This window comes from Mangifera indica, chromosome 11 (genome assembly GCF_011075055.1).
Source record: "Mangifera indica cultivar Alphonso chromosome 11, CATAS_Mindica_2.1, whole genome shotgun sequence".
Classification (NCBI taxonomy): domain Eukaryota; kingdom Viridiplantae; phylum Streptophyta; class Magnoliopsida; order Sapindales; family Anacardiaceae; genus Mangifera; species Mangifera indica.
The window spans coordinates 2,043,181-2,056,162 of record NC_058147.1 but is presented as its reverse complement, the minus strand read 5'-3'; the positions used below and the strand labels follow the sequence as shown (position 1 = coordinate 2,056,162).

The 12,982-nt window shown below is 35.8% G+C and overlaps 2 protein-coding genes across 3 annotated transcripts; both read left to right on the top strand.

The window, feature by feature from the left end:
• Positions 1-1,895: 1,895 nt before the first annotated feature.
• On the top strand, positions 1,896-7,264 carry LOC123228632 (U-box domain-containing protein 5-like). 2 transcript variants are annotated; one of them, XM_044654065.1, is made up of 7 exons: positions 1,896-2,350; positions 2,455-2,515; positions 3,176-3,266; positions 3,933-4,118; positions 4,259-4,366; positions 4,615-5,750; positions 6,273-7,264. In XM_044654065.1, exons 3-7 carry the CDS (start codon positions 3,198-3,200, stop codon positions 6,991-6,993), a joined length of 2,220 nt encoding a protein of 739 aa, XP_044510000.1. In that variant the 5' UTR covers positions 1,896-2,350; positions 2,455-2,515; positions 3,176-3,197; the 3' UTR covers positions 6,994-7,264. The 2 variants fall into 2 exon arrangements, with proteins under 2 accessions (XP_044510000.1, XP_044510002.1); XM_044654067.1 differs by lacking the exon at positions 3,933-4,118.
• Positions 7,265-7,940: 676 nt separating this feature from the next.
• On the top strand, positions 7,941-11,185 carry LOC123229787 (pentatricopeptide repeat-containing protein At5g39710). The gene is made up of 2 exons (XM_044655734.1): positions 7,941-9,215; positions 9,888-11,185. Exons 1-2 carry the CDS (start codon positions 8,103-8,105, stop codon positions 10,938-10,940), a joined length of 2,166 nt encoding a protein of 721 aa, XP_044511669.1. The 5' UTR covers positions 7,941-8,102; the 3' UTR covers positions 10,941-11,185.
• Positions 11,186-12,982: the final 1,797 nt, after the last annotated feature.

Below are 12,982 nucleotides of genomic sequence, written 5' to 3'. Positions count from 1 at the left end.
GTTCCTTTTTTCTCTTTGTTTTAGGCATCCAAATGCTCAGCTTGATATGTAGGAAGCAGGCTTCTACCTTGAAGTTAGACATTTGCCAAATTTTCTGTTAACCAACCAAGGCCTGCGAATTGTTGAAGCAAAAAGCTTCGTATCTTTGCACTATATTAACTAAAATTTGAAAGCTTCATATCTCTAACATCATTTTATTCCTTAGAGTTATTTCTAGTTGAAAGGGACCCTGTCAAGTCAATACTTTAGTGTATTTCCGTGGCTCTTATGGGCAGAAGTCATCTTGGCGCGGTCCTAACTCACTCAGTCTGGGCTGTGGCCTCTTGTAGAGTCTAAAGACTTATTCTCACCTAAGGTTTAGCGCATTTTTTCAAACACAAATGTGAAATTTTAAAAATTTATACACCTATTTATAGATAAATTTATGTTAGATTTTTTTTTAGGGCAAAAAGTAAAACTATTGTTTCACCTTTTATATTAAAAAAATAGTAATTTTGTTTTTTTTTTCTTAAGTTTTAAAAATGATATTTTATCATAATCTCAACTTTAAAAAATGATATTTCCCCCTCCCTTTCCACAAATTTTTAGGGTTTTCTTCTCTTCGACGACGGCTACCATCTTCACCATTCTTCTCACTTTTTTCTTTATTACAGTCGATAACGTCCTATGATAGATAAAGGAGCACCGATGCAATGAAACTTGAATATAAAGAGACTTCATTAAATCTGCTTTGAACAATGAGAATCTATCGTATTATTCAATGATTCAACTTTAAAAGAAGACAAATCGCATGATAAAAGCTTCGTCGAGAGCAAATTTGATGAAAAAAATAACAAATTTGGAGAAGCTAACCTCTTCTTCTTGGGGCTTTGTCATATCAAAGATTCGTCAGCCTTCGTTTGGTGTCGTCGATGATGGTAGAGGGAGAAGGACGGGATGATGACAATTTCAATCAAAGTCTAGTCACCAAAAAATGAAGGGAAATAATGTATATCCTAACAGGGGAAATACAATTTTTCAAACTCTTTAATGAGGAAATTTTTTTAATTTTTTAAATTAAGAGAGGAAAATGAAATCTAATTTTATTTATTTTAATATTAATAATAAAATAATAATTTTATTTTTATAACTAATAAAAAAATTTAACTGAAGCTAATGTATGAATAAGTATTTAGGTTTTTTATACTCTAGTTAAGGAATATTGGGTGGGAATAAGTCTTTTGGCCATCTACTACCAGCCTCATGCTTGCTATAGTTTTCAGCCACGGCAAATGTGTGAACACAATTCAGTCAGAATGTTTGACAATAATCTGCAGTTTGAATTGTGTGGAAAATCTTCCTCAATAAATAATGTTACGTGTGAACAGAAGAAGTCAGTCTGATAGATACTCTCTGTTCATATCGGAGTGAGGATTGACCCGGTTATTGCTGACATCACACATACACACACATATATATATATATATATATCCTCTTTAGGTAGAAAAAGGTGAAAAAATTAAAGATTACGAGATATTTAAATTATTTATGAGATGAATTTTAAGGTTGGGTGTGAATTAACTGAATTCATTTAATTTGAATTTAAATTAAGTTTGAGTTAAAAGATTTAACTCATTTTAAAACTAAATTAAAAAAATTTAATTAAATTTAATTTATGAATTAAGTAAATAATTTAATTTAATTAAAAATTAGTTGATAATTTGATTTAAATTATATTAATTAATTATTAGTTGATATTATTTTATCAACCATCATATATTTAAATATAAATTTAAATTATTTTTAATATTAATTTGACAAACTTTTTTATTTAAATTTAAAGTGTTTAAACTAAATTCAATTTTTATTTATTTGTTTGGAGGCACAAATTTTATATCATCGCTGCGACGAGAAAGAGGACAAAGAGGGGGAAAATATCCCCTCTTTTAGGGATGGAGACCTGTCACGTCATTCCCAACCATGTCCTCATCTCCCTCAACACGTTGAAATTTCAAAAACCCATTTTATGTCTATGAATCATGAATGCCCTGTAAATCGTAAGATACATGGAAACTTAAGAGCTTTCAGCTATCGATTCCTGTGTCAAAATGATTGGACGTTTTGACCTTTGGGTCCACTGAGCAGTAAAGAGGATGACGATCATCTTTCACCATTTTTTACGTCAAAAATTGTTTTATTGGCTTCACTCTTGACTTAAGGATATCATGTTTCTACGTGGAGTTGCCTTGCCCCTGAAAGACCAAAGTACAAACAACCTCTCCTGAAAAGGAACACTTGCAGCTACTGTTGAGAGAATGAGCTGAAAAAATAGAAGTGATTCTTTAGGAACTGTATTCTCACATCTTTTGAGGTAATTTTTAGCATTCATGCGATACCGTTATTTGTCTCTATTTTTATGCATCTTTACTTTGAATATTATTGCTTTTCACTGTATACTCTGATCTTTCAACTTAGGTTCTGTTGCTTTGCGGATTTGGTTCTTCATTTATGCTGATGCCTTCTGCAATTTAAGTGGGTGAGTTTCGCTCTTTAAGTTTTACCTTCTTTTTTTAACTTCTCAAGGGCCTGTCCCGCCAGAAATTTTTGTGCAGATAATAAATAAGAGCATGCCTAACATGGATTCTGTTGCTTGTTTTCCGTTTTCTATTTGACTTATTAGCTCTTGCATTCATGATTTGTAAGATGGAAACAATCTAATTTTGCAGCACATGCTCCTTCACATAGTTGCAGATATTTCACGTCTGTACTCTCAGATTACATGTACACAACGGGTCACATATGTTCTGCTCACAATTCGTACCCGTTTACTGTAGATCACTGTTATTCTACCCGTTGTCTACTGCATTTACTTTAGTGTAATGAGAAATTTTTTTGTTGAGTCACGCAATCCATACCACAAGGGTGACCACATATGCGATAGTGGTGGGATATGAGATTAAGCCTATTCTGTGACCATCATAGATCTCCTTGAAAATTACATCTCGAATCCTACTTCCTAAACTTCAGAATTTGGGTCACCATTATGAAACATTAGATTTTGTTGCTGTATGTGCAAGAAGAAACTGTCAATTGTGTGATGATTAAAACAGACCTTTTTATGTCTGAGGATGAATTTTCTGCTAGAGAAAAATATATGTTTAACTTTGACCAATCAAATGATTTCTGCATTTCGCAGATTGAGGATACATTTTTACAGAATGGGGCGCAAATGTGATGTTGCTGAAGCTAAATTTGAGGGCGAACTTCCTCTTCACTGCACAATTAAGGTTAAAATCAGTTATCTGGTCCATCTCCAAGTAATTTTTCTCTTTGTTAACTTAATTGGAGTTTAGTCTTCGTCAACAATCTTATATTGTATTGATAACCATTAATCATGATTAGAAGAAGGTCTAACAGTTCAGTCTTATAAGATGTTGAATATATATTGTTTTAAACTTTTATTCTATATTTTTGTTAATTTAAGTTTTATCCTGAGAAATATTATATATTAAAGAAATTTCAGATTTACCCTGACAGTATTAAGAAAGTAAACTAACAATACTAAAATAATTGATCTGACAAAATGGATGTGTTTGTATGGTGTTGCACTGGAGTAAACTGAACATAAATGGAACCTTAAAGATGAAAATATAAATATTCTATTCCTAATATATAGTTTATTTATTTATTTTTTTTGCATTGATTTGATAGAATGTGAAATCCCAAAAGGCGAAACTTGATGTACAATGATTTATCCTAATGTAAGATTGTAAAACATGCCTCATATTCTTCAAAATACACTTGGCATCTCAGTAGCTGCAAAACAAAATGTCTTTCCTTGTTCCATATTTCTGCTTGACCATTCTTATTTATTTAATGTAAAGGGAGAAGGGAGGAAGGCAACAAATTGTTGCTACTTAGTACATGTAGATGACTGTATAACATGAATGCAGGTGCATCGTTTGATGTGTTTAGAGCTGAAGAAGTTGATTCAAAGCATCTCTCACATAAATACAGATATTGAATCTGCTCGGCCCCAATGCATATCAGGATTACAGGCCTTTAGTTCAATTCAGATTGCAATAGACAAAGCAAAGTTACTTATCCAGCATTGTTCTGAGTGTAGCAAACTTTACTTGGTATATATAAAAGCAAAATCTGCTCACAACTGCCAATTAACACTCTTTTTTGTTCAGCTAATAAGAGAAGATATTTTCTTGTTAAGGTTTCTAATTTGCATTTTCTTATTGCATTGTTGTTTTAAACTGTAAATTTTAAGGCAATAACAGCAGATAAGGTACAAATGAGATTTGAAAGGGTGCGGAACTCATTGGAATTGGGTTTGGGTCAAATTCAGAATACTGTTCCACTGTTGTTGGCTGAGAAGGTTTGTACCGTTTTTCTTCAAATTTTTGTCTCCATGGCAGTGAAGTTCAATATTAGAAAAAAATTTTCTGTTTGTTTCAATGCTGGAAGCAATTTGTAGGCATATTTATTTCTTAGATAAAAACCTTATTTGTTTAAATGCTAGAAGTAATGAGGGTCATTTTAAGAGCATGCTGATATACTATATGCTGGCACTTTGCTCTAGTAACTATTTTTTAGTTAGCATTGAGTGTAGATGGTTGTATGCAGATTTCTGAAATTATCGGTGATCTAAGGAGAGCAAAGTTTCCACTAGACCCTTCTGAAGAAGAGGCTGGGAAGGGTGTACTATCTCTTCTTCGGCAGGACATATCTGCATCAGGTTCTATTAACCAATTAGAACAGGAGGCTTTACAGCTTGCCGCTTTAAGGCTGAACATTACATCCAAGTTGGCTATTTTGATAGAGAAGAGATCTATTAAAAGATTACTTGACAAGGTTTCGGATACAGATTCCAGAAAGAGGAAAATCCTGAAGTACCTCTTATATCTTTTGAAGAAGTATGGAGAATTAATTTGCCAACACAATACTAAGAGTACTGCTGTGCCACCAGAAGAGTCAGATCATCAATCCATTAAGACAGAACCACTAGTAATCAATGTGGGGGATGAGACCCAAGTTAATGAATCTGGTACACTTGAGCCTCCTGAGGAATTCAAATGTCCCATCTCTATGAGAGTGATGTATGATCCTGTTGTTATTGCTTCTGGGAAGACATTTGAACGAGTGTGGATAGAAAAATGGTTTAATGAGGGTCATAAGATGTGCCCCAAGACTCTTATGAGACTGGATGATTTGACCGTTATTCCAAACTTAGCAATGAAAAGGCTGATTTCAAAGTGGTGTTTGGAGCATGGGATTAGCATTTCTCAGCCACATGTAATGACTTCTCTTCGTTCCTCATGGAAAGCTTCCTCTTCGTACTCCATTTCCAGTTTTGGCAGCTCTATTGATAATTTGTGTCTTCAAGTTAGCAATGTGTCACTTCGTTCTTCAGATACTGGTCATAGTTCAGATTTATCAAATGGCAGCACTAATCAAAGTTTCATTAGTATGCTGCCTCAAGCAGATGCAAATTCTCAGATGAATCTATCTTCTAGAACTAGAGAAGGCACAGAATTTACCATTCTCCCTAAACTTGCTTTTCATCCTTGGGGATTACAGTGTGACATGGTGGAAAATATTAGAAAGCAACTGAAGGAAAATGACCAATGCTGTCATCTGGCATTTTCAAACAGCTATATAAAGCCACTGATAAAATTTTTGAAAGATGCATATAATTTTTCTGATGTGAAAGCTCAAAAAGATGGAGCAGAGGTGCTTCTGGCTGTTTTGAGTCATTGCAGGTAACAATTTCATTTAATCAGGTTTCTTTTGATAAGAAAAGTTTTTTTCTTTTGTATGGAAATTGCAAGAAAAAAATTATAGACAAGACATGAAGCATTCTTTTCTTTTAATTGAGAATAGGCTATGAAAAATTCATGCTTGAAAATGAAGATTTTGTACATGCATATGCATCATGTAGCTTATTCATCTACAAAACGAATTAGGGCCAAACAATATATAATCAAGTGATATATGTTTGGTATGCTAAGATAATGCAACAAACTCATCAAGAATAACCACCATTAAAACTTGCTGGGAATAGATGGGCCTGTTAGTTCATAGAAATCTTATTTTATCAGCATATTGAATGAACTTGAAAAAGAGTAACAAAAAATAAGGATATATTAAGCACAGGCATTGCTTGTTTATATTATAGGAAAAAAGAATAGAATTTTATCATATGCACCTAGACCAATTTTGTTCTTTCTACAGGAGTAAAATGACTTTCACTCTTCTAATAATAAATTGACTGTTTCACACAGAGATGAAGTGCCTCCATTTCATGAAGATGAATTTTCTGTGTTGGCATCGTATCTGGATTCTGAAATCACACAAAAAACCCTTGCAATCATTGAAGTGTTGTCCTGCCAACAGTGCTATAAATCTGGAATTGTGGCATCCGGCATTTTACCTTCAGTCTTCAGAGTCCTCGACACTGAAAACCGGGAATCCCATGAGCTTTGTATGAAGATACTATATAATTTGTCTTGTGACAGTAACATTATATACCACATGTTATATTTGGATTGCATCCCTAGACTTGTCCATTTCTTGGAAGATCAAATGCTGGCAAGATATTGCCTCAAGATTATTAACTTCTTGTGCTCAGATGAGGAGGCCAGGACTGCTGTTGCTCAAACAAATTTAAGCATAATTTCAATTGCCAAACTCCTGGAAACTGGAACCAAGGAGGATCAGGAGCACATAGTGGGTATCCTGTTATCCTTATGTTACGAGCGAGCAGAGTATTGCAAGGTGGCCATGACAGGGAGCATCATTCAGGCTCTGGCTGATATTTCTGCGGATGGGAATTCTGGGGGACAGGTGATTGCCAAAGAATTGCTTCAGCTATTGGAACATGAAAGGGAAGTTTATGCTTCAGACTGTTCAGTTGCTGATACTGCTAAAGATAAGAAGAGGCAATCTCAGACATTTGGATTTGTGGGAAGGAAACTATCAAGATTTATGCATTTCAACCATTAGCTTTTTCTTTCTGGAACCTAACATGGTTTACTGATGGCTTTCCTAGAGCTGGGTTTGAGCCATATTTAGGAATGTACAGTTGCTCTTCTTCTTGCATCTACTTGTAGGAAGCAGCCTAAATTTTTGATCTCCTAGTTCAGCTTAATCTTGTAATATTAGAGGTTTTGAATTTCATGCTATCCCATGTAAATTCAGATTGATCGGGATCACTTTTTACCAAATATTGTGCTTTATACTGGTTCTTGCGTTCTCAAAGCATTTTGTTTAGTCATGTAATATGATTTTTTGAGTTCTTACTATCATGAACACTGCAGAGCTCCAATGGGAAATTTTAATACAATAAAATTTCCCTTCCCTTATCTTGACTCACTTTCACTTGATTCACGAATCACGAGGCATCTGAGAAATGTTTTACCTCAACCAAAGCCAAGAATTTAACCCTTTATTTTGCCTTTGAAAATCGCCATACTTCTTATGAGTTTGGATTATGCTCAAATTCAAATTGAATTCGAATCAAAAGAGTAGTAATGTTATATGTACTTATTTTTAGTGTATAATTTATATACATAAATAATATGTTATTTTATAATTAAGTATTATTTTATTTTTAATTTAAAATTATTTAATTATATATTATCTATATATTAAAAATAAATATACGTAATTTTATTATTTAACTAAACCTTGTTCAGACTTGGCGTTGGTCAAAATCCACCCTTAGTTTTTTGAGTTGTTTAATGAATGATTGGATTCTGGTATGAGCTTTGCTTGGTATTTCTTAGACTTGGCTCCCTCGATTAGATCCATTAGATCTACTGGTCCATATGGTTGGGCCACTGTTGGGTCTTTCTCAACACCTGGGCCTATAGGCCTACAGGCCTGTACTGTTTCAACACGATGTCGTTCAGGTAAACCCTAACTATCGCAGACTTCACCTCCTTCACTTACTAAACCCTTGATTCAAATCACCGGGCCATTGAGCTCCTCACATTTCCATTGCAGGCATATTAGCCTTAGCCTAGTTATCAGCAGCTTTTCTCTTTTACTTTATTATATTTGTTTCTGAGTGACTCTTCTTTACGATTTGAAGATTCCTCTTCCTCTGTGAGATGAATTTGAAGCGCTTAGTTTCTAAGGATACTATTAACAGTTTATCGAGATTAAATGGGAGATTATCAACTCCTTATTTCAACAATCACCAAAATTTAGCCTCCATTGTAGCCCCAGTCTTACCTTATACTTGGTCACCAGAAGGTCATGGCTTTACTCTTCTCCAAAATCCTAGAATCCCAAAGCCCCTTTTGTCTTTCACCAGATATATTCATTCAACTCGAGAAACTAAACTAATTAGTTCAAGCGTTGACCCTGGAAACGATATGGAGGAGGAGGATGAGGGCATTAATGAGTTTTTGTCACGATTTGTTTGGACAATGCGTAAGAAGATGGTTGAAGCTTATCTAGATTGCGATAAACAAACGATTGATGGTATGCTATTAATTCTTGTTGAGAAAGTTGTATCTGAGATGGAAAAGGGAGGTTTACAGCATATGCTTGGCTCTGCTGGGGCCACGCCATCTCAGGATTTTAGCGAGGATTTGTGGAAAACAGTGTGGGAAGTCAGCAATTCGGTATTGGAGGACATGGAGAAAGCGAGGAAGAAGGAGAAAATGAAAGGGTTTTTACAGTCTGAAGAAGTGAAGGTAATGACTAGGTTTGCTGGCGAAATTGGTATTCGTGGGGATTTATTGAAAGAGCTTAGGTTTAAATGGGCTCGTGAAAAAATGGAGGAGTGTGAGTTTTATGAGGGTTTGGAGCGAATGAGAAAAGAGGCACAAGCACAAGAAAAAGAAGAAGCAGAAAGAAAAAATGGTGCAGTTATGGATGGAGAGGGTGTTGGAATGGAGGATAAACCGAAAGTTGTCACCCTTCCAAAGAGACACGGGAAGATAAAATACAAGATTTATGGACTCGATCTATCAGATTCAAAGTGGACCAAAGTAGCTGATAAGATCCATGAGTCAGAAGAGGTCCTATGGCCTCAGGAACCGAAGCCAGTATCTGGGAAGTGCAAACTGGTTACTGAGAAAATCCTCTCGTTAAAAGAGGAGGAAGACCCTTCACTTTTGTTGGCTGAATGGAAAGAGCTTCTACAGCCTAGCAGGATAGACTGGATCACCCTACTTGATAAATTGCAAGAAAAGAATACTCAGTTGTGCTTCAAGGTAACTGCCTGCATTCATTCCTCTCTTAACTTGTCACGGTGCTGTAAAATTATGGTTGATTAATTTTCTTTTACCATGATGGAATGCTGAATTGTTTATTACTTGTTTGTCTTATGATTAACTCCTGCTCTTCATCCTGTTAAATGATTGGCTTTGATAGGAACTTTAACAACTTAATGACCATGGTGTCTAAGGGTTTAGGGTTCCTTGAAAAAAAGGTGGAAAGAAAGTAGATGCCTGACTATGGTGTCTTACTTGATTTCATGCATGTTGCATGAACATCTAGGTTTAATTAAATAAAAAACTAGGCCTACTCTCCCTTGATCATCTATGCACTTTCAATGTGATTAACCACTTTATTTTTTCAAGGCAGTTTCAGTTTGATTTAATTTGCACTTCTTTTCATTTTGTTTCTATTGATCTATTCTGTTCTTGATTAACAATCTTTAGCTCTTATGCTATTCTACTGGGAATTTCCCCCTTGTTTTTACGAGCAACATTTGTGTAGACCAGAGTTGAAAATTTCTGGGTTACATTGTACAGTTCAAATTAGTGCAGCATATTGATGTTTTAACTATTTTGATGTAGTTAATGTTTAATTAAGTAATTTGGTAGGTATCAGAACTTGTGTTGAGTGAAAAATATGTTAATGGTAAATGATATAATGTGTAGGTTTCAGAACTTTTGTTGAGTGAAAAATCTTTCCAAACAAATGTTCGAGACTACTCAAAGCTTATTGAAGCCTATGCTAAGGAAAATCGATTAGAAGACGCTGAGAGAATTTTCAAACAGATGAATGAGAATGGTATTCTGCCAGATATTTTGACAGCCACTGTGCTGGTTCACATGTATAGCAAAGCAGGCAACCTTGATCGTGCTAAAGAAGCATTTGAACGCTTGAAGAGCCATGGCTTTCAACCAGACATGAAGGTCTATAACTCAATGATCATGGCATATGTGAATGTTGGCCAACCCAAGTTGGGTGAGATGTTGATCAGAGAGATGGAGGTAAGAGACATCAAACCTTCAAAGGAGATTTATTTAGCATTGCTACGATCCTTTGCCCGATGTGGTGATGTTAGTGGAGCTGGACGAATCGCAATAACCATGCAATTTGCTGGATTCCAACCAACTTTGGAGTCTTGCACCTTGCTTGTGGAGGCTTATGGACTAGCTGGTGACCCTGATCAGGCAAGGAGCAACTTTGATGACATGATAAAACTTGGGTATAAGCCTGATGATAGGTGCACAGCTAGCATGATTGCAGCTTATGAGAAAAAGAATTTATTGGATAAGGCCTTAAGCCTCTTATTGCAGCTTGAGAAGGATGGCTTCGAGCCTGGACCTGCTACTTATACTGTTCTTGTTGATTGGTTGGGTAGGCTGCAGCTGGTTGATGAGGCTGAACATCTATTGGGTAAGATTTCTGAGCTGGGTGAGGCACCACCTTTTAAGCTTCAAGTAAGCCTTTGTGATATGTATGCAAGGGCCAGGGTTGAGAAGAAAGCTCTTCAGGCTCTGGGGGTTTTAGAATCAAGGGAGGAACAAATGGAACCTGTTGATTTTGAGAGGGTTATAAATGGGCTTATTGCAGGTGGGTTTGTGCAAGATGCTCTTCGGGTACATAGGCGAATGGAGGGCCGAGGGTACACCGCATCTGAGGATTTAAAGGTAGCACTAATGGCATCTGAAGCCTTCAGCCGCAAGAGACCAACAATGAGATAGTAATGCTTTTCTTCAAGCCTTACACTGCCAAGAAATGGTCATGGGAATAATCTGATTGCGAAGCAGGATGCACTCCTCAAATGAGTTGGTGAAGCTTTTTATTTTCATCTTCATCTTAGTCTTGCTTTCTTTCGTGGTGGTATTTATGCCCAAATAGATAGAATGCCAGTTACTCGTCTTTTGTAACAATTACTTAAAGAGGTACCCTCTTTTTTATCTTCTTAATCCTGCTTTCATGTCTTCAATTTTGTTCTGGGTGGCTGACTTTTTTCTCATATTGCTTGAAATGCTTACCCTCTAATTTGGAATAAGAAACTTGAACGGATTTTGACAACTTGGTACCTGATATCTGTGATTAATATTCATTTGGGTTTTCTACATTTTTAAGTATGTTACAGTTACTCATAGTTCTACATCAGATGAGATTTTTCCCAATGCGCTACTTTGCTGATCCACCAGTGCCCGGATGGCACTGTAATCTGGTTTGTTCTATTAAGAATTCAAACATTCAAGATGTGTTTATATAATATAATAACAAATTTGTTGGGTTAAAACAACAAAAGACTTAAGGAGAGGAAAGAGATAACCTCGTCATAATTTCCCCAATCCTAGGGCGGTTGGGTGATCTTCCCTGCCCAATAATCTTCCTCAGACAGACTGCTTTCAGTTTTTATATATTTAAGTGTCCGAAAGGCACAAGTAGGATTAATATTTGGCCAGTAATATTATATTAACAAAAGAGACTTGTACCTTACGAATATTCCTGCAATCTGTTATTGCTCTCCTGGTTTTAGTACCGCCAGTGATCCTTCATTATGTTGTGCCATCTGCAGCACAGATGATATAATTATAAACCGTTTATGTAAAATGAAGAGAGCTTACAAAATAATCTCATTTCTGGAACTAACGTGGAAACCTACATTCACATTCCTCAAACAAATGCTCGCATTTGATTCTGTTTATTGATATTACTATGCACTTTGTATCATATATAACCTAAGCATCCATCTTATATTGATTTATCGAACTATAGCTTCGATCCAAGCCAATTTAGATTGGATCCACCCTTGGCATAGTGATCTAGCACAGAAGAATAAACAAGGGAATGTGTACTTCTTTGTTGCTGAAGTTGTGGACATCCCCACATATGAATGGCTAATATGGAGGGCTGGACCTTTTACTTGTGAATAAAATTGGGAAAAGGACTATTTCCCACCCATTTTTTACGCCATTCTCAAACCTATACCCACGGCAGATTAAAATCCACTTTTTTCACTCATGACCAAATTGTCATCTATTTTTTCTGTTAAATGGAGAGGTAAAATAGTTATTTTACTGTTTATATTAAAAAGTTATAAAATTTATTACTTTTCACCTCTCATAGGTTTTAGAAACTAACATTTTACTTTTACTTAAAGTTTTTAAACTTTGAAAAGTAACATTTTCACCCCCAAACTTAGGGTTTCCATATTTTTCAGAACGCAGCCTCCCCCATAACTTTCAAAAATAGCAGTTTCACCCTCGTTCTTCAATTTCATCTTCTGACGTTGACATCGACCTTCTCCTAGTACGACGGCAGTGATGCGACGAAGAGATTTTCATTTCCCTGGCGCACGGTGCGACGAAGAGACGAAGATCTTTTCGTCGCACGATGCGACGAAGAGATCCACCCAGACGACGAAGGACGACGCTTCGTTGTCCAGATCTGGGTGACGAAGGGTCGTCTTTCGTTGTCCTTTGTAGTCGAAGATGGGAGATTGGTGGAATGCGTCAGCCGTCGGTGGTGGTCGGAGAAGGAAGCAAACCCTAGGGGTGAAATCTAAACTTTTCAAACTTTGAGAATGGGTTGAAGTGTTAGTTTTTAAAACTTGGAGGGGGGAAATGGTGAAATTTTAAAGTTTTGAGGTTTATAATTAAAATAACGATTTTACCCCTATCCCTAACTAAAAAAATGGACGACAGTTTGGTTATGGATGGGAAAAATGAATTTTTATCTGTTGTGAGTGTAGGTTTGAGATTGGGGTAAAAAATGGATGGAAAAT

Coding starts and splice junctions, on each gene's coding strand:
- LOC123228632 (XM_044654065.1), top strand. CDS start 3,198: ATGGGGCGCAAATGTGATGTTGCTGAAGCTAAATTTGAGGGCGAACTT. Junction 3,267..3,932: donor CTCTTCACTGCACAATTAAG/GTTAAAATCAGT, acceptor ACATGAATGCAG/GTGCATCGTTTGATGTGTTT. Junction 4,119..4,258: donor AGTGTAGCAAACTTTACTTG/GTATATATAAAA, acceptor GTAAATTTTAAG/GCAATAACAGCAGATAAGGT.
- LOC123229787 (XM_044655734.1), top strand. CDS start 8,103: ATGAATTTGAAGCGCTTAGTTTCTAAGGATACTATTAACAGTTTATCG. Junction 9,216..9,887: donor ATACTCAGTTGTGCTTCAAG/GTAACTGCCTGC, acceptor TATAATGTGTAG/GTTTCAGAACTTTTGTTGAG.